Source organism: Elgaria multicarinata, chromosome 1, assembly GCF_023053635.1.
Source record: "Elgaria multicarinata webbii isolate HBS135686 ecotype San Diego chromosome 1, rElgMul1.1.pri, whole genome shotgun sequence".
Taxonomy (NCBI): domain Eukaryota; kingdom Metazoa; phylum Chordata; class Lepidosauria; order Squamata; family Anguidae; genus Elgaria; species Elgaria multicarinata.
Window position 1 is genome coordinate 11,765,255 of NC_086171.1, and position 26,616 is coordinate 11,791,870.

Sequence of the window (26,616 nt, forward strand, 5' to 3'; positions counted from 1 at the left end):
AGGGACTTTATTATACTATTGGATCATTGGAACTTATAAACATTATTTATTTTTATTTTATTTTCTTGTTATAGCATTTATAGCCCACCTTTTTTCCTCTAAGGAGGCCAAGGTGCTGTACATAATCCTCCTCTTCATTTTATCCTCAAAACAACAACCCTGTAAAGGGAGTTGGGCTGAGAGTCTGTGACTGGCCCAAAGTCACCTAGAGGGAATCTACACGTCGTTGTGAGGGCGCTTACATGCACCCCCAGTGTGCCCCCACAACGACTGTGTAGACCGAAAAAGAAGAGACGGAGGAAGAGGCGGAGGAGGTGGCGGCTGGGGAACCGGCCGCGTCCTTGCCGCCGCCGCCTCCCCGCTGGCCTCCTGCTGCCAGGCTAAGAGCCACCCAGGTCGGAGAGCTCAGCTTCCACTTCCGCCGAGCTCTCCGACCTGGGTGGCTCTTAGCCCGGCAGCAGGAGGCCGGTGGGGAGGCGGCGGCAAGGACGTGGCTGGTTCCCCAGCCTCCTCCTCCTCCGCCTCTTCCTCCGTCTCTTCTTTCTTGGTCTACACAGTCGTTGTGGGGGCGCACTGGGGGCGCATGTAAGCGCCCTCACAATGACGTGTAGATTCCCTCCTAGTGGTTTTCCATGGCTGAGTGGGGACTTGAACCTGGATCTCCTGACTCCCAATCCTATACTTTAGCCACTACACCAGACTGGCTTTCCCACTACACAACACTGGCTTTCATTACAATATTCTCAGCTTTGTGCTGGATTGGACAATATGTCTCCTTGACTTGGTCTGCATACCAGGAAAAGAGCAAGAACATGCCAGCCCTACCCATCCACTTAGGTAAGGCAGGTGTACAAAATCCAGTGTGTGCAGATCCAGATTGCATGTTGATTACCAGAGTTTATTGACGAATGATCAAGAAATGATTGCACTATCATTTTCATGATATATTGTGTCATAATGTTCAAACATTATGCCCTTCCATGGCATAGGGTGGGTGCACCAGCTTCCCTGTATCCATGTGGGCAGGATCATATAATCCAATCCAGCCCTTTGTCTTGATGAAAAGAAGTCAAGATCTCAAGTCTGGAAAAGATTCCTAAATGGATAAATACATTTTCATGGGAGAGACCTTCAGCACAATAAAGCAGCGGTCTTGAGAAAAATACAATACAGTAAAACAAAAGGAATCTACCAACATGTGAGAGCAATAATCCTCCATGCCCTGTTTAAGCATATTTGTCATTATCACATACATGTTGATAAGTTCATTAAGTTCTCGATTTCAATGAGTTTTGCTCACCAGTCATTTGACTTGGTAAGTATTGGAAGCCACTTAGAAACAAATAAATCCTTTGAGATTAGGGAAAACAAAGAACTCGAAGCAGTGGTGTTTTGCAGGGACTGCTGGGAACTGTATGCTTCGTTCCATTTATAATCCCCGCCCCCCCTTTTTATGATTTGTTTTTACAAAATAAATCTTGTAAAATGTTGACCAGAAAAAGCACAATTGTTTGTTAATATTGTCTATATAGTGACCCAGCCCCCTTTTCAACTACACTTGCGTGTTTGGTGAGACCGACCCGCATCATCTCCACTCAGGCTGCATAGCCGAGTAGATGAGACAAGGGCAGATCTACACTATTGCTTTAAAGCGCTTTAAAGCGGTAGTATAGATCCGGCCAAGAAGGTCCCCAAAGGCAAACCATATCCTAGCACAAAAGCTGCAAAGCCCCAGAGGAGCAGGACCTCTGGATTGCCAATCACCATAAAGGTGCCAGAATGCTCAGCGTCCCTGTCCTGACTTCCCAAAAATTCCTGCACAACCCTGCCATTTATAATTAACCTATTTATCCTCCACTTCTAAATATCGGATCCAGTATAGAGTAGGCGAAAACCTGAACATTAGTAAATGACAGGGAAAATTCCTACTCAGCCTCCCCTGCAAAGAGGACGACTGGTTATTCCCATACTGGTTTATAGGGAGTGTGGGTGGGGCCGCAATCGAAAGAGGCCAATAGCCTCGTGGGGGTGAGCCTTTATACACTTGGCTCCAGCCCCACCTCACGAGGCTGTTTGCATGCAGAGCACGTGACGCATCTTCCTTCATTTCTGGTTCCCCCGCCCTGCCCGTAAAAACCATCCTCCACCCAAGCCATACCGGCTGAGTGGTGGTCAGGCATCCCTAAAAAAAACTTTCAGCCCCACATAGCAATGAGCTGTGATGAGGTAAATCTGGAAAGAAAACAAATACCTCCTTTCACATACAATTCCCTCCCGTTCTCCCCTCCCGCACTGCTCTCTCTCTCTCTCTCTCTCTCTCTCTCTCTCTCTGTCTCTGTCTCTGTTAAGTAGCTTCAAAAACAATGCACTTGTCTTCTCCTCTATTTCAGCCTTATCTATACCATTTTAGTGCTTTTGTTTTACACTTCACATTTTCCTCCACATTCTTTTCTCCCCCTCCTTTCAAGCTTAGTTTATCATCTCTGACGGGATTCTCTCTATGCTATCTGCCAAAACATCTGTTCCTTTACTGAATAAAAAGCTTCCTTTTCCAGAAGGTGTCATGCAGGTCTACAAAAACTATAAACCTTCCTTTTTCTACATGACTTTGCCAATGTTAGACTTTTGCTGAGGAGCTTTACAGCCTTTTCCTGTCGTGTCTCATTTTCATTATACCTAATTCAGGACACCTAATTTATGGAGGGGTGTGCGAAGAGAGAGGGAATGACTTTGCTGGGGATGGAATCTGCAGCTCACTCCATTTTAATGCTCAACTTTTGTTATTCATACTTTCTATATTTAATCCTGGAACAGTTCCCTGCATTTCTGATCAAAGTGGATTTTTTTTTATTACTATTTTAATTATCAGTTCCACCATGAACTAGAGGAATGCAAATGTCAAAATACCAAATGTACTTATGATGGGGAGTTCTAGAGATATCCACACACAACACACACACCCGCCCCCAAACCAAACTGCACCCAGGTGGTTTATTTCATTCTCAGAGACCTTTGCTTCCCTAACATTTTATTGCTTTCCTCTTGCTGTGCTTCATGGGGATATATGGGCTGCCTGTGCATCAAGCATTTTTGTGATGCTCTACACCAGCACTGGGCAACATGCAACCCCGTGCAATTTGGCAGAGTGATGCATCTGTGCATGCCCAGGTATGGCACTTCCAGTTAAGGTTCAGCAATGCCTATTCCAGCCTGCTCCAACCTGGTGCCCTCCAGATGTGTTAGACTACAGCCATGGTCTAGCGTGACCGGAGGGGGGGGGAGAGGATCTCGCAATATGTTTTATAGATCTCCCCCTCTGTCTACATGTGGCGAGCAACATCCAAGGAGGAAGAGGACAGTGCGCCCACCTTTTTTTTTTTAAAGGAGAAGGAGCGCACGAGCATTCGTGTGCAAACTGTAAGTTTTTTTAAAATAAACAAATACACCTTTTTGTGCATTTTTTCCGATGTGTTCATGATGTCGAATGCATTTTTGTTCTTTCACGGAATGCATCGCAAGCCTGGAAATGTATGGATTTCTGACTGTAATTTGCATCTGTTTCCGCATTCAGTTCTGATAGATATGGATCAGGTAAATCCCTAAACCAACCCCCACAAAGAAATACCACCTTGGTAGAGTGAATTTCTCACCTATCCCCACTTAAGCCCCATTGATTTCAATGGGCCTTGGACTTGTGTAATTATGCTCTGAATTCAGTCATTATTTATTATATATCATATTTTCAATATGAAAGATGATTTTTGGTTATATTGAGTATAACAGAAGCCCCAAAAGACTACAAGGGGATAGTAAAGTCTGGTATTTAACTGTATTTTTTAATGATTCTTTACTTTCTTTAGAGGCAAGATGTGTGTGTGTGTGTGTTTGTATTTATGAGAGGGGGGAGAGAGAGAGAGAGAGCATTACCCTGATAGATGAAAAAAGAACAAGACAAGCAGAATGTATTTCCAAAAGCTATGAAAAACAGCTATCTTCCTGCAAACTGTTTAACATTTACATTTTAATGTTGTTAAATATACGAACATATTGGCTGTTATTTAGCAAGGACATTACTGTGGAGTGCTATTCTCCACTGCGTTATAATGCACTTTTATTACTTCCTTTCATAGTTATCTTTTGTATCAGTATTTAGTAGGCCAAACAAATTAAGCTTGTTGGCTAAGGTTTAATTGGGTTTTTTATTATTATTGTTGCATGACCACAGAGCCAGAACCTACCTTGCTCACAGCACTACGCATATCTATAACTATATATCTGTATATAGATACAGATATAAAAGGTTAGCCTCGTCATGAAGTCGTTGAACCAGAATCTAATCTGAACATTGCAGATAGACAAAACCACAAAATGTGTCTAAATAAATGATATTTGCAAGTTGGCTGGATGTTGCTCAGTTGTTCATAGGGTTGTTGAATGCTGTATTGAAGACGGGCGAAGGATTTGCCTTTCCTCAAACCATATTGCTGTTTGATCCTGGGGATTCCTCACCTTTTGAGGCAAAGAAAAAAACAAAACAGAACCGAAAAACAGAGACTAGGGGCGTCGCTAGACGAGGCCTTAGCGCGCCTTCCAACCCGGTTTCCCTGCTGTGCGTCCAGATGACGCACAGGGGAATCCGGCGGCAGGCCGCAGTGAGGCCTCCTCCAACGCGCCATAAGCAAATTCAGGCCGGAGCTGGGGAACGTCTAGCCACTTCCGCGGCTTTTTGCGGCTACTCGCTTACTCGCGAGTAGCCGCGAAAAGCCACGGACCTGCCTGGCACAGCGCTCGTATGAGCGCTGTGCCTATCGGCCCGGGGGCGGGGGGGAAAGAGAGGGGAGGGGGAAGGATGGCAGGGTGGGTGGCAAGGGGGGAGGGCGGGTGACAGAGGGAGCGCCGCGCGGCGGCGCGCGGTGCTCCCTCTGTCACCCACCCTCCCCCCTTGCCACCCACCCTGCCATCCTTCCCCCCCCCCCGGTTTTTAGAAAAACACCCCTTACCTTGCCGCAGTCTTCGGGCCACCCGCGGCCCCTTTAAACAACAACAACAACAAAAATGGCGGACGCCGCAGGGCTTGCGTCCTCCCTGCGACTCCGCCATCTGGAAGCCTGGGCGAGGCGCGCTAACGTTAGCGCGCCTTGGCCCTGCCTCCCTGCCTGCGTAAGCCGGCAGGTCTAGCAAAACCCACAGTGTTTGAGGCATGTAGATGTATGTTAGCCTTGTAGGAACCCCTCATCTTTTTTTCCTTTTTTTTTTTTGCTGCCTGCATTACAATTTGGTACTATTGTAGATGGAATAATTTGCAAGTCATTTAGGAGTGGTAGCTTAAATGCAGGTGGTAGGAGTGAATTGAGAGACATACAGATCATTGTAATCCCTTTTTTTTTAAAAAAAACACCACAACCCATAAGCTTTCTAAAATTACTTGCCTATGCAAGTAAGTTTGCTAAAATCACTTCTCTGTCCAAGGAAGCAAAAGGCTGTCTTACTAGCATCTTCAAACATAGGTTTTCCTTTCTTTAGGTCAGGAGTGACAAGTGTTTTTCAGCCTCAGGGCTGAATTCTATTTCAGAGAAGCTGGGGGGGGGGGGGACATTCCAGTGGTGGGCAGGCTCAAAGGCAAAAGGAGAAGGAGTGAAAAATCCATGTACAGCCCTGATTCCATTATTACCAATTTATAGTAGGTAGCAGCATGTCAACTCACAAGTAACATGAGCATCATATCAACTCACAAGTAAGGTGGGGGGAAGAAACATCTTCATGTCTACCAAAGATAAGCTTCAAAAGGAAGCAGGACCAGCTTCTACCCTGGTCCCTGTACCCCGTCAGTGAAAGCTTTTCCTCTGATCAGCAGCTGATTGGAAATAAGTTCTTTCCCCTGCTAACCACTGAAAAAGGGAACCTGTTCCAATGCTAAGCAGGGAGAAGTAAGAAGGTTCCCCACTTCCGTGGCTCAGGGAGTGAGGCCAGATGAAGAATCTGCAAGGTGAGATGGGGAACCTACCAGGCCTGTAAGTTAGAGGTCTCCCATATCAGGTTGAGATCTTGCCTGTTCTTGTCCAGGAAACTCTGCATAGGTGATCTTATGGTTGTCCATTGAGAAGGTACACTGGTAAGTAGCTGTCAATGGGTGCTGGAGACCAAGGGGAATGGCCACTGCTAAGTCAGCACAGTGCAGGCATGAGGCTTCAGACTGGCTGGCAGTAACCAATATGGGCGGTTTACATCACTCCCTGTACCTGTGCTGGACAGTTAGCAATTTAGATCAGGGACGGACAGAAGTAGATCAAGTAGATCTCCATGTGATTTGCAGTAAGTCCCTGGGTGTCATGTTTCTCAGAATGCTCCTGCTTTCAATGGGAGACAAATGACGAGGCCTGCTAGGTAATCCACAAAGCTTTTATTAAGCAGCAAAACATCTCTTCTACCTGAAGAGAGTCTAATCTTTTGGAAACTTCCCCCTAAGCAAAACTATGCAAACTAAGCGAGACAATTGAACAGGAAGGAGAACAGGAAACCCCTTTCCAAACGCCCATAACTTCAGAGAACCTGGTGCGGATGCAGGTTCTGGTGCAATCTTAGTTGGACAAACTTTCTCATGCCTTCCTTCCACTCTGTGCATTTTAGCTTCTGACAGCTAACTTGTCGGGGCGCTATCCTCCGGAATAAAGCTCACTTCCCACTGAGTGTGTAGGATTTGGCCTTAAGGAGATAAGCTCTGGAGAGGGCTGACTTCCAGCTGGTGAATCGCCCGTGAGAGCTTCCTCCCCCACTGGTACAGGCTAGCTGGTGTCTGGCCCCTCCTCCTCTAGGTCCGAATCTGATTCTGATTGATTACCTGAAAAATCTTCTCACAAAACAGAGGCAGTAGAGTTAGCCATGACACTGGGTAACTTGGAGTAGATCAGCAAGGGTTTCCAAGTCCCAGGAGTTGAACAATAGCAATAAGAAAATGCTGAAATCCAGAACATCTGGGGGGTGGGGGTGGAATAGGAATATATGTGAGTGTGAAAGGATTTGTGTGTGAGCTCCAGTTCTGGTACTGAAAACAAATTTCTGGTCTGAGCATGTGACCAGACTCTCAGAGGCACCTTGTTTTGCAGTTCTATGCCTGCTTTTTTTGAGCCACTGCTTTGTACCTGGACCTCAGGGTTCTGGTGAATGGTGAACCTCAGGATTGGTAGATGTCAGGTTTCTAAAGAAAAACAAAGTAGATCACATCAGCCTGAGCCTCTCCACTCATGACTTAGGCCCTTTCTACACCTCCCAGCCTTCTGGGAGTGAGGGGGGAGGATCTCGCAATATTCTGATCGCAAGATCCTCCCCCAGGGTGCACACGTGGCAAGTAACGTGCCAGGAGGAAAGAGGCATCTCACAACTGCCATTCTCCCCCCCCCCCCGCCATGAGCGGGGTTGGTCACGCAAGAGTGAGGCCCTGCTCTAGTGAAAAAGTGAGTAGTTAGAAAACAACCTGAACTCGCCCCCCAACCCCCTCCCTGCCATCCCAGGGGTGGCAAAATTGCTGCCATCCCCTCTCCTGATGGGCATAGAGCTACTCTGCATGACTCCGTGCCCATTTCTGGTGCCATGCTTACTCATGAGTAAGCACAGCACTAGGTGGGATGGGCACCCACACCTCCTGCAGTCTCAGGACTGTCCTGAGACTGAGTGAAGAATCGGGTTTTCCCAGGGTTTCTTTATCCCTGGGAAAACTCATGCATGTCCACCCCTTGTCCCCAGGAATCCCTGTGTGTCATTTGGATATACAGGGACTCAGCCATGACCAGCCCGGACTATCGGGCTGGTGTAGACATGGCCTTACATGACCTAGCAGATCTCATGAGTCCATTGCTATATGACAATTTGCAGTGAGGGCATTGTGTCCTCTTCCCACTATCAGGAATGGTGGACTTGTACATGGAAGCACACCTCTTCAACAGAGAACATTAATTGAATCCTTACCAAAGCTGGCAGGCAGTTGGGTCAAGTTCTGATGCGCTCCTTATGCCTTCGGGTGCTTCTGTTGTAGAGGCATGATGCTAATTTGACAGATTGCCAGGTATAGAATTTCTTTGGGGGTTAACTCAAGGGGATGTGTTCACACTGGACCTCACAGCCCTGCATCATTCTGGCCCCTTCCAGGAGGAAAAACAAGGGGAGGCAATTTTGATGGGGGGGGGGGAATGGCCGACAGTAAAAGATTTTAAACACAGTTCCTGCCCTGATGCTCCTCCACTCAAAATTGCAGCCTCCCAAGACTACTTCTCACTGCAAAAGAAACGTCATAGTTAGATCTTTGTCCCTTAGGACCAGACCATTCACCATATTTGGATTCTGATTGGATTGTGCCCCCATGCCTGCAGGCATTTGCTCTGCAGGCACTTTATTAAATAAGCTAAGTGGCTAAAGCAGCCTTCTCCAAGCTTTTGCCCTCCAGATTAATTGGACTACAACCCCTATCTTCCCTATGGGCATGTGGCTGGGGATGATGGGAATTGTAGTCTGAGCTAAATGTTATTCCTGCACTGGGCTGTTCTCTGCACTGTTCTGCACTGCATAGGTGAAACTGTGGGAAACAGGTAGGTACCAGGTGGAACCACCCAGGCCTAAGCTTCTGGGCTTGCATCCGTGCCCTTATTTATTTTTATTTATTTTTCCAAAGGAGGTGGGGATTCCCAGTCATAAAAATTGCAATCTGCATCCACGGACTCTTGTAGATAAAACTTGACAACTCTACGTGCAGCCTAAAATGGATCTGAATATTTGAACAGCCTCCCTCCACTCCTGTGTCAATGCCCCAAGGCCCTTCTATTCATCTAGTTTAAATTAATGATCTCACTGATGGCACTAGCAATTGAACCAGAGCTCTCCTGAGCCAAGCACTCTCATACTGAATTTGATTAATTCTGATGACTATTAATTCTCACTGTTAATTAGGTAAGGTACTGCTGGAAAAAAGAATATTGCCTGTTGTGTAAAAGCAACCAGCTGTGATGTCACCCTTTCGTTGAATATTAGCAGGATTTTCTGCATCCTGAATGTCTGGCTGTTTAGTGCACATGCATGAAGGATAATATCTTGATGCAGAATTTGGACGCCTGAAATCTGCCTCCTTCCTTCCTTCCTTCCTTCCTTCCTTCCTTCCTTCCTTCCTTCCTTTCTTTCTCTTTCTTCCAGAGAATGACATGGAAAAGCATGTGTTTCGTATGCCCCCTCACCACTCCTTCATTTAAAAACAAATGAAGTTCTAGCCTGGTCCTCTCCTGATGTGCTAGTTTTCTGTATAGAAGGAATCCCCATTGTGTGTATTTGTGTGTGTGGCCTAATTTACACCAAGCAGGATATTGCACTATGAAAGCAGTATGAAAGGTAAATAAAAGACAGGAGCCACACTACTGCTTTATAGCGGTACTGAAGTGCACTGACCACTGTTGGGGCCCATTGACATATACCATAGACCGCTTTCATTCCGGTAGATCCTGCTTGGTGTAGATTGGTGTTTTCAACATGAGGGAGCATTCAAATCCACAGACCCCCATTTTCAGCCTTAAGTGGTATATTCCCAACAGGGCAGTATCACATGGATGTGTAGACAAGGCTTGGGACTCTATTCAGATCTCTCAGATTGTGTTACAACAACAGCAACAACATTTTTTTTTTATCTCAGTCAATAGACCATTCCAGCAAACGTTACGTACAAAAGGACTGAGCTCACATTTAGCTATTAAAAAGACAAGTAGTCATGGAAGATCTATTAGAAATGGCCAAGTTCAAACACTTCGCCACTTGCTCAGTGATTGACTTGTCTGAGTTCCGAAATAATAGGGTCATTAGTTATTTTGTTATACTTTATTGAGGTTGGAGTGGAGGGGAGATTAGACATCATTTTTGTTTTTGCTGTTGCTGGCCTGAGCCCACAGGTTTTCGATGGCCTCAGTAGCCAGCCCAAATTTCACTCTCACCTTCCTGCAGTGAGGGTCTTCATTGTGATGTGGCTTGTATGTGGATGTTTGTGCTGTGCTGACTATTTCAATTCTTCCATTTTTGGCCATTCTTGGGGGTGTGTGGAATGAAAACTCTGGTGAAAGAGGCTGGGGAGGTGAGAATTTTAAATACTTTTCTCCTTGGGCATGGTGGCAGGATGGCTGAGAGGTCTTATTTCTATTATTGTTATAGCTATTTTTTTTTTACTTCAAAAATGTTTTTTACGCTCTCTACAGAGAGGTCCCATCACCCCAGCATATACCTGACATGGCCCTTGAAAACGTTGTGCATCCCATGGCATATAGTAAGGAGGGCCTTTCTCAGGAATTGTGGTCATCAGAAGGTAGAACCTGATTTATTCCATCTGTAGGAATAGTGTCTTGAACTTGCCCTTGTTACTTACCCCTAGTTACTGGGCTGGTCCTAACACTAGGTAGGTTAAGGCAGCTGCCTCAGGTTGTAAGGAGAGGGAGGCAAATGGTTGTTGTTGTTTGTTTGCATTCATTTATTAATTTTACTCCCAGGGAGATTTTCTGCCTCAGATGCCACAGTACCTTTGCCAGCCTTGGATGCTATGTACTTTGATCTTGGGAAGGGTAGTGGGGGATATTTGCTGGGCCACCTCAGGCAGGACAATGTGTTGGCCCAGCCTTCCATGGCTGTATTTACTGGACATGAAATGACTAGGGAAGCCTCTGCTTGTTATGTAGAGCTCCATACAGTATATATATTGGATACATACCAGAATTGCCATACGTCTTATTATGACATGAAGAGTCCCAAAGCACATAGGTTTCGTCACAGATGTTGAGAGGAAGCTGTTCCTTGCTTAAAGGTGCTTTTCCAAACATTGACGGATAATCTACTGTAAAAAGGTACAGCATCTTGCCAAAGCCTGCCACTTGATTACCTGATGTGTCTCGCTGTTTGATGCCTGATACACCCCTTCATCTCTTTGGTCTCCCTGCTCCCCAGAATCCTGGCTGTCATATGGGAATGGTAAAAGGGTGGTAGTGGTGGTGGTGGGGAATGAAGATCAAACTTCTAATGCAAGAACAAAGTTGCTATTATCCCTGCAGCAACTCAGATCCCTTTCAAAGTAGTGTTTTGTAATTGTACTCCTTGCCCTTCTGTACTATGAGGTGCCTCAATGCCCCAGTAGGCAAGTGTGCCTTGGATAATGAAGTGTGTTTTCTACCAGGGCCATATACAGGTATTTGGATTTGGGTCCAGCAGTTTCGTTTCATGAAACGGTCTGCACAGCCCACGAAGCAAATTAATATGTGATTATCTGTAGAGGTTGGGTGGCTGGGTGTTCTACTTTATAGACAGCAGTCCTCTATTTGAAGAGCTGTTGGAGGACAGACCTCTATTTGAAGGTGTCCTCTATTTGAAGGGCTTTCAAGTCCAAGTCTAGTTTAAAGATAAAGAACTGTATGAAGGGAGATCAGGGGCCTTGAAGTTGCCCATCAACAATTAATACCTGGGCAGAAGACTGAGCAGGCACACAGGTCATGTGATCATGGTCTACCCCACTATGGTGAGCTGTATTGTGATTTGGTTCAAATTATAGTCATTGTTGCTAAAGTTGCATCTATATAGATAAATTAGCATATGCAAATGCTGCGCAAACTGGTGTCCTCTTTTATCCTCTTTGTCGGTGATATATTTCCTCCATTTTTTGCAGATGCATAAGTGTCCACCCTATGTATACAAGGCATAGTACCTGGAATGAAATAAGACTTAAGAAACTTCCCCTGAGTTTTGTATTCATTCCACAGATGGAGTTGTAATGAATATATTGCCAAGAGGTCTTGCTTGCAGCCAAATAGTAAGCCTTTTGCCCTTTCTTTCTTTCTTTCTTTCTTTCTTTCTTTCTTTCTTTCTTTCTTTCTTTCTTTCTTTCTTTCTTTCTTTCTTTCTTTCTTTCTGGTGATGGCGAGGATGCAACAGCTCCCCTACATTAGTGATAGGACCAAGTATTCATCCCAGAGGTTTTTTCCAGCATCTCAGGGAGGGAAATGAAAAATCACTACAAGGTTGCCGATCCATGGAGGCAAGAAGTCTAGAAAACTGGCCAGCATTAGGGACAATATTTGAAGAACCATCTCCTCTTTCCATACGATCCTGCCCACTCTCTGTGTCCAGAATCAGAGTCCCTGCTATGCATCCCACCACTTCCAGATGCATGGCCTGGCTTGACTGCAGAAAGTGTGAAAAAGTTCTAGGGGTTTTAGTAGATCACCAGCTAAATGAATCAGCAGAGCAATGAAACAGCTTAAAAGGCTAATGCAACCCTAATGCATCAACACAGACGCAGTGTCCAGACCATGAAAAGTAATGGTACCACTCTATTCTGTGATAGTCAGACATAATCTGGAATACTGTGTCCAGGACTGGGCACCTCAGTCTTAGAAGGATGTTGATAAACTGGACACTGCCCAGAAGAAGGTGATCAAGACAGTGAAAGACCAATTCACTGGAGACAAATTCAGGATCTACACTGCAGCTTTAAAACTTTTTATAACAGTAGTGACAACTGTCGGGGCCCTGGACACACTCCATATACAGTTTTCAAACCATTTTTGAAGTGTCATATCCTGCTTGGTGTAGATCTGGCCAATGTCATTTGAGGAAAAGTTGAAGTAGTTGGGTCTGTTTAGGCTAGGGAAGAGTGATCTTCAAATATTTGAAGTGGTGTCACAGAGATGACAGAGCAGAATTGTTTTCTGTTGTTCCATGTGGTATGACCTAAGCCAATTACAAGAAAGGGAATTTTGACGAAACATGAAAAAGAGCTTCCTGATGGTATGAGTTGTCCAACCATGGAACAGACTGCCTTGAAAGGTGGTGAACCTCATTAGAGGTTTTTAACTAGAGGCTTTATGGGCATATGTCAGGGATACTATAGCAGTAAGTTGGGCTAGCTGTCCATTGAGATCCTTTCCAACATGATGATTCTATGGCCAGTTGGAATGTGAGATAGGGCCTCTTCTATTGCAGCACCCAGGAGAAAGGTTGTGGAACTCCTTTCCTGGGTTTTAGTGTGGTTTAAAGTTCTGTGGCCCTGTTTTCCTGCTGAATTGTTTTATTCTTCTCTTGGTTCTATTGCATGAAACTGATTTTAATTATTTGGACTGTTCCTCTTCTCCTTTTATGGAATGGTTTCAGGATCTGCCTTCTCTGAGGCCTAATCTACACCAAGTAGGATATTGCACTATGAAAGCGGTATATAAGAGGCAGGGTCTACATTACTGCTTTATAGCAGTGTTGAAGTGCACTGACAACTGTTGGGGCCTATTGACACATACCATATACTGCTTTCATACCACTATATCATGCTTGGTGTGGCTCTTGCTTTTTATATACCACTTTCATAGTGCAATATCCTGCTTGGTGTAGATTAGGCCTGAGACAAAGGGACTTTACATGAGAGAAAGGGCTCTGCTTGCAGAAGGTCGATCTGCCTCATTTTTGAGGTGACCTCTTCCCTCCAACACCACCCCATTCACCAATGTCTCCTGACTCTCTGTGTACCATTCCAGGGGGCTGCTGGTGGAGGGCTGCTGTGAGAAGTCCACTTCCCCAAGCTCAAGGAAGTCCCCTTCCATGAGCTCACTTGATCCAGTATAAATCTGATTCCAATCCAATGTATTAACTAAACTTTTTTGTAAAAGCAGGAAGGAAAGGAGGGAGAGAGGGAGGGGGGAACATTTGGCTCCAATGTCATATGAGAGCCAGTGTGGTGTAGTGGCTAAAGTGTAGAACTGGGAGTCGGGAGATCTGGGTTCTAGTCCCCACTCAGCCATGGAAACCCACTGGGTGACTTTGGGCCAGTCACATACTCTCAGCCCAACCCACCTCACAGAGTTGTTGTTGTGAGGATAAAATGGAGAGGAGGAGGATTATTATGTATGCTGCCCTGGTTTACTTGGAGGAAAAAAAGGCGGGATATAAATGCAATAATAAATAAATAAATATGTCATGTCATTATGCTTGCACTGGGCATACTTGGAATGCATCATAGGTGCTCTTGTTTTAATATAACCTTAAATAAGATCCTTCTCTCTCAATCCTGTAATCATTAATAAGACTGTATTTAAAAACTGTGGAAGTGTTGCCTCAATGTCTCTTATTTGAAGCAGAATTACTAATTTTAGCTGGGGCAATATTATTTCATAGGTTTCTGCCGAGTGTTTAGTTTGACTCTTAGATGAAAAGGGGACATTTTCTTCAACAAGTGGCATATGTAAAGTGGAGCACAATGCAGATTTTGATTAAAATGTTGCTCAGTGGCCTTTCAGGCAAATTCTCACATTATTTGATATTCTTTTCTGCACATACATGGGAAATGGCAAAGCAATATTAATAAAAGAGGGCTTATAGAAGTGTAGAATCAGAGCACCAGCTCCTTGACAAAAGTTATTTACCTAGCTAGCGTTTCATTTCAAAGCGAACAGAAACTCTGTGATGCCTGTATTATGCAGAGGCCTTAAAACTCTGTTAGACATTTTTAACCCACTCTAATTTATTCTGGGAAATTTTAATCCACTGCAGAATGGAGCTGTTGTGAATTTTTCAAAAGTCATAATAATCTACCAAAGAGGAGGAGGAGGAGGAGGAGGAGGAGGAGGAGGAGAGGAGGAGGAGGAAGAGGAGGGATTGGGGGAAACATCTGTAATAACAACATTGGTTCTGGACTTCGGGAGTTTAGTTTAAATTCATTCTAAAAATGTAAAACAGAGAGCAGGAGTTAATAAGATATTTCATACAGTTAACATTTCAATCTTCCACCAAATCTTTATAAATTCACTTGCATTGCTGTCATTAGTCACATTCCTACTCAAATCTTCCCAGAGTTCTAAACTTAAATGTTGCAAGAAACACTACCGGAGAATCTGCTCCAAGTTATGCAGCTGGTTTAGTATTTGGATCACATAGTATGTGGCACCTAACTGTATAATGTGTTCTAAATTGAAAGGAAAGTGAGATGTTTGACGTAGCAGAAAAGATATAATTATATTCACTGTTGAGGTATTACAAACAGACTTGCAGGAAAAAAAAGTAAAAACAAAAACAAGCATTTCCCAGAACTAGGGATGGATGAACATGCGGTGTTCGAGTTCATTGTGGTACTCTGAAGTCTTCCTCAGAACTTGTTTTTCCTTGTTTGCATTCCCAAATGTGAATGTGTGTGTGTTTGTGCGTTTCAGTCATGAAAAAAAAAAGTGCATTTCAAAAAGTGCACATTTTTTCCCAGTTGAAAAAAATATGTATTTTTTAAAAATATGATTTTTTTTCCAACAGAAAATTTACATTTCTCCCCATTGGATAAATCATGAAAATGCAGATTTGGGGTGATTTGCACAAAAGGGTATTTTTAGAAATGTACTTTTGCACAAGTACACACTTCCAGATGCAAATACAAGTTCAGGAAATCGCAAAACAAACAAACAAACCCATAGAGAATTGCATTTTGTTTGTGTCCTCGTAGCATATCTCCCCTAATGTGGTATTGTTCTACTGCAAATGATAGGCTGATACCCCTCTGTTGTGTGTGGATGGTGCTGTCTTGGCTTTGTCAGGATTTGGAAAATGTGCTTGCGTGCAGTATATGATAGATCTACCTACCATGGGTTATTCTAATTCCTTTGAAAAGTCATATGAACTATGAGTTGCCAGCAATCAGCACATTATGTCACAGTGCATTCCAAATGTTATTAACATGTTGTGTTACTCTGGCCTTCCTAACTTCCTATCCTCTAGGAAGGAGGTTGATTTTAGTGATTCCATGTTTTTGTTAAAAAATCAACAATTTCGCACTTGAATTCTTTAAGAACTCTGGGAGTTCTTAACCAGCCACTCCTGGTGGCTTTTTATAATTTGTCAATAACCTAAAATATTTGTTGAACATAGTTGTTTAAATGCATTCCTTGAAAAGAGTGTTTCAGAAGTGTGTACCTCTCCAACATCATCTGGTGTAAAGAGTGATGGTGGTGGGGGGGATAGAATTGAACAGGGGGTTGGACTCAATGGCATTGTTGTTATTATTATTATTATTATTATTATTAATAATAATAATAATAACAATAATAATTTAATGAATTCATTTACCTTGTCTGAAGATTCATTCATTTATTCATTGATTACATTTCTAGACCACCAAATAGCCAAATCTCTCTGGGTGGTTTACAAAGATTAGACACCTTAAAAATATAGTGTTATATAAAAATGGTTTAGCTACTAATGTATAAACAGAGCACACACACACTCACATCCAAACAATACCTCATGCCCTGATTAAAATCATATGGTACCAAATGCCTGAACTAGAGAAAGGTCTTAACCTGGCACTGAAAATTCTCCATCTTCCTTCAGTACTCCATTGTCATATAACAATCCAGCCAGACAAGTTTCTTGTTCTGCTAAAGAAGACAGAAAACCCCTCTGCATGTGCTGACAAGATGTACCACCATCACTGGATCTTGGCTAGATTTCTAAAACTGTAATAACATGATTGTATAGCAGCTATCCCAAGTTGGTGCCCTCCAGGTATTTTGGATGAAATCTCCCAAGGCTCCTGACAGTTGGCCATGCTGGCTGGGGCTGATGGAAGTTGAAGTCCAAAACAACTGGAGGGTACCTCAATGGGGAAAGGTGTTCTACAGTAACATGGAAAAATGTCTCGCTATAAAGAGCCATGTCATACCATTTTGGATTTCCTCCAAACTGATCTGATCTTCGTAGTTTCTGTAGGCAGTACAAATGTACAGGTCTTGTAAAATCCATTCTATCTGCATTTTGCAGATTGTCAGGTACCTTTTATTCCACTGTCTGCTCATTGATGGAATTTGAGCCCCTCCCCAATTTCCTGTATTTGTGCAATCTCACACTTGTGAAAATGTACAAACCCCCCCCCCCAAATGCACAGATCCCCCCCCCCCCCAAATGTGCATGTTCAAGTTTTATCCTACAGAAGAAATGCACATGTTGGGGGCCAAGGTTTTGGTTTTTTAACATATTTTTCTAGGACTACATTTGTGAAAAAATTGCAGAGAGTAAACCCCCCCAAAAAAACTGGTCCGCAGGTCCATGGACTCTGTGCAACTTGGGAGAAGCTGGTCCACTGTGGAATCTGAGCTCATTTGATTCCATTGCAGATTTCTCTGTCATCCCTAGAAGGAAGTGATTCATATACATAAAGGATATCTCCCCCGCCCCCATGGGCTTTGAGGTAAATTACCGACTCTTCCTTCAGGAGTCTCCAGGGAGAGACTAATACTCATGAAGAACACATCTAATGAAGTCAAGTGTCACTGTGAAAATGTCTCCAGCCTTTAAACAGATGCGACATCAAGACGGGAGTGTTCTCTTCAAGCTGTAGGAAACTAGACAGACAGATCAATTCCCTAATCATGAAAACATACTCTATCTTCTTAATATGCCCTTGGGCAAATTATGCTCAGTCAAAACGTTGCTCCATATAACAGGTATCGAACAGGTATTTTTCATTATTGATGGAACATGGGTCACCAAGTGAAAGAGTTACTGTATCACCTTGCTGTCTGTAACGATCTTGGGCAACATTTTCAAAACCGCCTGGCACCCTGATCCTGAATCTTTGTACAATTAATGGTGGGTTCCTGGGAGAGGAAAGGAAGGCATTTTCAGCCCTCTGTGTTGTGAGCAAGTTACAATGTGCATAAGTTACTACAGAAGTTACTATAAAATATTTAATTTTTTTTAAAATAGCATCTAGTGGGGTGCTTAGTGAGTTGTATCCCTCATCCTGCTGCCATTCCATCCCAGCATTACTCATCTATGATATTGGTATGACATTGGATCAGTTCAGACAACTTGTTAGTCAATGCAATGTGAAAACTCCACTTAACGGTTGAACTTGTCGGGGGTACTACCCACAGGACATGTTCTAACTCCACCGTTGTGTGATTGTGGGCTACCATGGAGTTGAGTAAAATCCATCACAATGTTTGATTGACAGTTCCTCTGCCCTCTCTCCTCCCCAGGTCCTCCCAATGGTATCCCATCAGCCATTGCTGCAACAAACAAACAAACAAAAAACAATCTCAGCTGCTCTCCTAGAATGACACTCCCTCCTTTTGCTGCTCTTGCCAGAGAACTCTGTAGCCAGCGGGAAAAGTCAACTCAATGCAATGGAAAATGCCACAGAGCCCGCCACACCACACAATGGTTGTGCAGAAACTCCTGGAAAAGCATGGATATTCGGCGTGGAGTGTTTTTTTTAAAAAAAACTCCACTGTTGCATGGATTTTTCCTGCCGGACAACACATTTCTCAACAGTGGTGTAAAAAAACTCCACTGTGGAGTTCTAAAACCACTGTTGAGAATCGTGTTGTCTGAACTGAGCCATCGTGAAGTCTCACGCTGGCGTGCCTAGAAAATTCCACCAGAAAAGAACTTGTTCTGGATCGCTGTGACATTCCAGGTCTTCTCACAAGATCAATATACTACTAAAAGTAAAGCTTTTAATTTTATTGATTAAGGCACCTGAGAGCAAGAATGACTCCATTTTGTATTTAAAAGTTTTTCTGTGGAATGGCAACGTGCCCTAGTCAGCATGTGGAATTGGAGTGAGGGGCATCTTCCAGATAGGGGGCATGTTACATTTAGGGAGTTGTTGTTGTTGTTGTTGTTGTTGTTGTTGTTGTTGTTGTTATTATTGTTAAGTTGTTTTTCTTCAGTGTTCACTGCACCTCTAGTGGGGAGGGAGGGAGAGACAGATGCATCTTATCTGTGGTTCTAGTGCCTACATGGACAATAAGGCCCAGTGAAAAGCACAGTATGCCATTTTACATCACCCACTCAGTGAAATTTACTTCCAGGGTCAGGGTTAGGGTTGGTACAGTCTGGCAACGGCTGAGGGCCCACACTCCAGTAGGAGACCTACTGACAGCCCCTGCAACCTGCTTGTTCAGCTGCCTCTTGGCCCAGAGAATGGTGGTGGTGTGAAGAAGGAGCAGTAGATGCCACTGCCTGCTTGCTCATTGCCTCTCTATCTGGCAAGCAATCAGCTGATGGCAGTAATGAGGAACAGGGGTAGCAGTGGGCAGCAATGCTGGTGAGCAGTAGAGGCAAGGGGGGCCATTGAAGGAGTCTCTCCCAAGGGCCCTCCAAAACCTTAAGCAGGCGCTATTTAGATGGAACTGTTCATACACGGCTTGGGACCACAATACCTGACGGAACGCCTCTCCCGACGTGAATATACCCGGTCACTACGTTCAACATCTAAGGTCCTCCTCCGGGTGCCTACTCCGAGAAAGGCTCAGAGTGTGGCAACGAGAGATAGGGCCTTTTCGGTGGTGGCCCCCAGACTATGGAATGATCTCCCTGTTGAGGCTCGCCTGGCACCAACGCTGCTATCTTTCCGGCACCAGGTTAAGACTTTCCTCTTTGCCCAGGCATATGGCGGCACATCTTAATTACCCACATGTTTAGTTTTTGAACGGTTTTTAATGCTTTATGTGTGTATATTCTGTGTTTTAGAGTTTAAAATTTTGTATACTTGTTTTTATCTCAATTTTAGAATTTCTGTAAACCACCCAGAGAGCCCTGGCTATGGGAGCGGTATATAAGTGTAATAAATAAATAAATAAATAAATTGCTTTGTATTCATTTATTTAAAACATTCCGTGGCCACCTTTCAGGGCAGAAGCCCTCATAAGGCAGCTTACAAGAATAAATTCATAAAAACAGTTAAATTATCAAAAGCAATAAAAAATACCATAAAATAGCAATTAAAAATAATAAAAGCCAACAATAAAACCAAAAACAACAATGGCTATAGAAGCAGCAGCAGTATTCATATCACAAGAAGGCCACAGAAAAATAGCATGTTTTCAAGGCCTTCTTAAAAGCCTGCAAGGACAGTGCACGGCGGACCTCCGATGAAACCTTGTCCCAAAGGTGTGGGGCCACTGCAGAGAAGGCCCTGTCATGTGTGATCACCCACCTAACTTCTCTCACTGGTGGGCAAATGAGAAGGCCAATTAATTGGCTCAAACGTAAAGATCAAATATATTCTTGGCTTTTGAAAGATTGCAAGAGCAGCTATTGCAAAGTAAATGAATTCAAGATAAAGGAGATGCATTGGAGACTTTGGCAATATGTAATGGGTGTCTGGGGGGGGCTTGGGCAAGGGTTCTTGTTGTGGTGAAAAAGTTGTCACAAGTTTGTCCTTATTTTAATCTGTGAAATGCTGGAGGGCATGTTTAGTAATGCAAATCACATGACATGAAATCACTGCAATTGGTGAGTTCCCCTGCCTGTTAAGTGGCAGCCAGTGAAGTGGAGTGGTGATGGTGGTGTTGGTGGGGATAAAGAAACTCATAATGCAACCCCATCACCATGCATATTTGACATTGCTCTGCATTATAAGAAGAAGGAAAAGGAGAGACCAGGCTGTGCACTATCAGAGTGTGTTGTTCCTGCCGGAATCTTTTCAAAACTCTGTGTTTTGTAAGCGGCAGTTTACTTTCACAAAGCCTACAATGAGTCACTGTTAGGATTTAAAATTAGCTTTCTGGTGCTCCATTCTATAACCGAGAGAATTTGTTGCTTGATCCTGCGGTGCACAAAACATTCAAACAGATGGTTTAGAAATGAGACAGAAGAATAAGACCAGAGGTGCGTGTTTCGAGGGCAGCGGAACGCACCGGGCTCTGGAGCATCCCTGTCCTTTCTGCTGCTGCAGGGGTACGGAGACTGGCTAGTTAACTACCCAGGTCCACATTCTGCTGACAGATTCATGCTAGACTGGCCCATTCCACTTTTCCAGCCACCTTCCTCCTCCTAATTTGCTCCTGCTCCCTATATGCTGCTTAAGAATTATGTTCTGAGCCTTTCCCCCTCTCCCCATGACATCTTCATTGCCGCTTCATTAACTGGCGCACCATCAGTGCATTTCATTACAGCCTCTCTCTTCACTCACTGTGCTGATCTCAGACACAGATACAACCCTGCTATCAAATGCTAGGCAGTATTTATCTTCCTTGCAGCTCAAAAGAAGGGAAAATTGGCTAAATCTTCCCAGGAGCAAACATAGCCATATTTGTCTCTCCATTTCCTTGCTTCTTCCAGCAGCTTGGAAAGATATTTATTTAGGAAGAGTTGTTGGGTGGCTGATGTTTTGAAATCACCCTGAAAGGGTTCCAGATTTTCAGATAAGTCCATGTAGCGTCCCTTTGGGGTGGGATGGGGGAGAAGGGATTTGATCTGAAGTAGGTATGTGAGAATCAGCAAAATGTAAGCTTGGCAAGCTTATGAACAGTAATGGCAAATTTCACCTTGAAGCTTTTTCTGATTTGTGTCCCTATCAGATTACAAGTCTATTTTGTGCATATTTGGTGCATATTTTAAAAAATTGTTTGCATCAGTTGCGCATTTATTTATTTTTTGTGAGTCTGCTAATCACATCATAAGCTTGAAAATGTATGGACTTCAACTGCAGATTGAGTTCGAATCCACATTTGTGTCTGGGAGGTGTGAATCGGGTACATTCTGGTCAAAAATGAACAGAAACAAACTTCTCATTTATCCCTATCTGAAGCAGTTCTCAGTAGAAATTTGCACAAATGGCCTCTCAAAATTCTCCATCCTATTTGTGTGAAGAGAAATTTCACTGATTTTTGTGCTGCCGCTGCATGTGGCAACAGCATCAATTGTGCTGGCAGGCTGGCCCCCATTTTGCATCCACTACAGTGGTGGTATGTGTGGGGTTGTGTAGTGTCTATCTCCAGAGAAGAGATGGAGCCAGTGCTGTCCTGTAGTTTCCTGAGAGTTCTTTCCCCAAATTGTTCCGCCTCATTTTCAGGCTGCTTTATAATTTATTTTAAATTGCTTTTGATGTTGTTTTTGAGCTTACCTAATCACTGCAAGGTGGCCAAGGGTCTCTCTTTGTGTGTTTTTCTTTCTACTACATATCTCTCTATTGCTCCACTGTCTCCGTGGCTACCACACTTCCTGATCTGAAAAAGCCCTATGAGAGGAATTACCTCATGATGTTTCCCCCTGGGCTTTAACTAAATTATAGGAAGCCAAGGAGGCTTCAGGCTGGTGGAGAGGTTGTACAATGAAAAATAGGACACTCCTTGTGAACCCTCCTTGACCACAAAAGTCAAGTAAGCACAAGGAAACCAAATTCCCCCTAAATGTTCTTCACCTTTGAATTTCTTTTTGAATGCAATTTCTTTTCTATCAGATTGAATGAGAATAGTCGGAAAAAATGTGGGAGAAATGTTCGGCACACCATTAGCTCTCAGTGAAGCAGCCAGCAAATAAGCTAAATGTTTGCCTGTAAAAGAAAAAAATCTCCTTGTGTGCTACACAAATGTCTTGGCTTTTCTATGAGGCAGTCATGAGAGAAAGAGAAAGAAATATGGGCTTGATAAAGCACCTAAAGGAGGAGAAAGGTGGTTAGGTCTGATGAAGAGACAGGAGCAAGTTTTTTCTCAGGTAGAGCCCAAATCAGTATAAAGTTCAATTTGGAAATTTTTTCAAAGGCTAACAATGTGTGTAGCGTGAATATATCCTATGTGAAGAAAACAAATGGATAACAATCCTTTTAAAAAAGGAGATCTACATTGCTTACTTTTTTCTATTTACGTATCAGTTGTATACAGCTTGGTGTTTTGAACATTGATAGCATGCTTTAAAAATGCATTTGAGCTTCATTTAGGCCTGTCACCCAATCTTTGAATGGAGTAGGTATACCTATATCTAAACACATCTTTTCTTTGTCTTTCTTTCAGGTCACATGTGCAAATTTAACCAGTGGTGGAAAATCAGAACTTCTAAAAACGGGCGGTTCCAAATCCACATTAAAGCACATATGGACAGAAAGCAGCAAAGACTTATCCATCAGCCGGCTGCTATCACAGACTTTTCGTGGCAAAGAGAATGATACGGATTTGAGCCTGCGGTATGATGCCCCGGAAACATATTCTGAGCAAGATCTCTGGGATTGGCTGAGGAACTCCACGGACCTTCAAGAGCCTCGACCCAGAGCAAAGAGACGGCCCATTGTCAAGACAGGGAAGTTTAAGAAAATGTTTGGCTGGGGCGATTTTCATTCCAACATCAAGACAGTGAAGTTAAACCTGTTGATAACCGGGAAAATAGTTGATCACGGCAATGGGACGTTCAGTGTTTACTTCAGGCATAATTCAACCGGCCAAGGGAATGTATCTGTGAGCTTGGTACCCCCTACCAAAATAGTGGAGTTTGACTTGGCACAACAAACGGTGATTGATGCCAAAGATTCCAAGTCCTTCAACTGCCGCATTGAATACGAGAAGGTGGACAAGGCCACCAAGAACACGCTCTGCAACTACGACCCTTCAAAAACATGTTATCAAGAGCAGACCCAAAGTCACGTTTCATGGCTCTGCTCCAAGCCCTTTAAAGTGATCTGTATTTACATTTCCTTTTATAGTACAGATTATAAACTAGTACAGAAGGTGTGTCCTGATTACAACTATCACAGTGACACGCCTTACTTCCCTTCAGGTTGAAGCGGACCGTGTGTCTGAGACTGGACCCTGAGGAATAAACAAACAAACAAACAAACAAATAACATAATAAAAATAAAAATAAAAGAGGTCATAGGACAGGGCTGTTACCTCAAAGGAGAAGGCCACAGCTATTGCCTGGAATGTGTCTGCACTCTGCTGCTGATGCCAACTGGCTGCAAATATGTTAGCAGAAAACCAATCTCATGTCATTTCTGCCCAGTCAGCTCCATGCATATCAGTCCAGTTGTAAATCACTATGGATTTTAAATAATGCCGCACACAATTTCCCTCTCTCGCTCCCTCTATCTCCTTCTCCCTCTTTGCAGCGTGCATCTATTGAGATTCCAGTTAAGAGGGCTTTCATTGTCTGATATATAATGTTTCGGGATAACCTATCATCAAGCAAAAAGGATTAACTAGACAGAGAATGGTTTCTTACACAGACTGTTATGGAAATCTCCTTTTAAGTCTTGAATACATGATAATCAATAATCCCCTCTCATGCATTCTATCACTTGGAGTAGCTGTACTGGTAAATAATAATGTCTAGGAGTAAATGCTTGTTAAAATGGGGTGGGCGATGTGTGTGTGTCTAGAGTTCAGTATTTCTCTTTCTATGAACACAACAAAATATAGTGACTTTTCTCCAGCACAGGGTGGGCACATTCTAGGTGGTATTAGGTGGTCTTTTTCTGCAGAGGGAGCCTGTTGAACTAATAAAGATGAGCACACATTTGGAATTTACACGTCAACCAACCATATGAGTTTGCGTTTTGCTAGCCGTCACTTCAAACAGGTAGAATCGACTGAGACCAACCAAGATACTCTTCCATCACCATGTAGGAAGGAAAATGCGTGATAGGCGATCTGTAAGTTGTAAGTGTCTGTCTTATCTTTATTACACAATATTGTAACAAATTCAATATCCTAGTCTTCATTTGTATGAATGGTTTGTATTGTACATAGTTTAACCCGTGTTAATTGAGCTGCTTATTAATATTAACTTGTAATTGTCTCTCTGCTTGTTATTGGTTAAAAACAAAACAAGGAAACGAGGAATCCATTTTATCAATGTAGCTGTAAACTCCATTTAAGAAGACTGAATTCTGTACAAAGCATTTATTCAGCTAAAGTATTGTTGGAAGCTATACACTTACAACATTTACAGTCTGTCTGTATTTAGATCTTTTCTTTCCAGGTGACAAAGATTGAAATGTACATAAAAATAAAATACTTAAATTCGAGTTTCAATATGCACTCTGTAGATGGTGGTTTAAATGGAAGGCTGATTCGACAGTGGTGATGGCATCTTCCATCTCAATATGTATGCTGAAGGCTTTGAGGTCCGCTCCCATCCCCCCTGTCAAGTTGTGCCATAGAGACCATGGTCTTTATCATTATATGTGATTTTACAGCACTTTTCAGTGCACAATGAATTTCATGACACCTATCTTGCTTATCTTTGCAACAATCCCACGTGTACATTGGATGCAAGCTCAAGGGCAATGAGATGACAGAAAACCTGTGTGTAATATTACCGATTTTACAGAAAACAGAAAGGGTGGGGAATTGAAAATATAGTCTAGGCAGGTGGTGTGTGTGTGTGTGTGTGTGTTTACATGTGTATGAGCGCCTGTGTGTCTCAGTCCCCACCACCGCCACCAACTGCATCTTATTTATTGATTTTATTAAATTTATTTATTTATTAAATTTATATACCGCCCTATAGCCGAAGCTCTATGGGCAGTTTACAAAAGTTAAAAACAGTGAACATTAAAAAAGTATACAGAAGTTAAAACCATCAGAAACATAAAAACAACAATCTAAAAACAACGATATCCATTTAAAAACAACAGTTCTGGGGTCCGTTCAAAACGAACAAATTTAGCATTTTTAAATGCTGTTAAATGCCTGGGAGAAGAGAAAAATCTTGACCTGGTGCCGAAAAGTGTTGGCGCCTGGCGAGCCTCATCGGGGAGATCATCAGGGAGATCATTCCATGATGAGGAATGATCATCCCGATGAGCTTTCTTTCTCTTAACAAAGCTCCAAGATTGGAGGTAACTTTTGCTAGGAGAAACAAGGCCAGGAAGACTCTTCTGGCCTTTGCTAGACCTACCTGGTAATCTGTGCAGGAGGAGGGACGAGCCTGCGGTGCAGCTACCGCGGGCTGTCACTCCAATCCACATATCAGACGTTACGGGCTAAAGAAAAGCCCCATCGTGTCCACCATTTTTTTTTTAATTAAAGGGCCGGATGCACACGAACGCTTGTGCGCTTAGGTAAGTATTTTTTTTTAAAAAAAACCGTTCTCCCTGATTTCCCCCCTCTGCCTTGATCTCCCCCCCCCGTCCTGATGGCTGCAGCGCTCCTGCAGAGCGGTGCGTCCCGTCTGCCACTTTCCCCGGCTACTTGCGAGTAATTGCGGTAGCCGGGAAAAGCTGCGGAACAGACTACATGCTCGCAGTCTCTGGCTCAGCCCAAGACCGCGGGAAATACTGGGCCAAAAGTGGTGCCCGTTATCCCGGGGCCAGGGAGGGTTGACCCCTGCCTGAGCCCAGGATCCCCTGTGCGTCATCTGGACGCACAGGGGCGAGCCTGGGGTTCACCTCGGGCTAACCCGTGGTCTAGCAAAGGCCTAAGTTTCAGCTCTATAAAGCCAGCAGGGAAGATATTAACATGCGTTCCCACCTTCCTGTACTAGTCTTTAAATAGACTCCCAGAAAAAACTCTGGCTTCTGACACATGGTCCATGATGCTGAAAGGCCTTACCATGCAATCAGTGGCAGGGTAAAAAATACTACCATGTAGAGACTACTCCATGTTGTAACTTGTTAACATTAGTGGATCTACACACAGTCCCAGTGTCGGCATTCAACCAGCCACTACAAAATAAGAACAGTGGGATAAGAGCAGTTTCAGTCGCACATGCATAAAGTCCTGTCTATGAGATTTGTATGCTATGCTGTTTCTACAGATCTTATGCCTAGGTACATATTGCCCCCCTTTCCCCTGCACAACAAACCTGTGAGGTAGCCTAGGGTGAAACGATGGTAAAGTATCCCAGTGAGCTTCATAGGAT

General features: G+C 43.5%; 1 protein-coding gene across 1 annotated transcript in view; it reads left to right on the top strand.

Moving 5' to 3' along the window:
- Positions 1-24,807, top strand: part of NXPH1 (neurexophilin 1) — a 212,675-nt gene extending 187,868 nt beyond the window's left edge. Inside the window, exon 3 of the mRNA XM_063123402.1 lies at positions 22,773-24,807. Coding sequence (XP_062979472.1) covers positions 22,773-23,534 — 762 coding nt within the window. The 3' untranslated portion in view covers positions 23,535-24,807. The remainder of the gene's footprint in view (positions 1-22,772) is intronic.
- Positions 24,808-26,616: the final 1,809 nt, after the last annotated feature.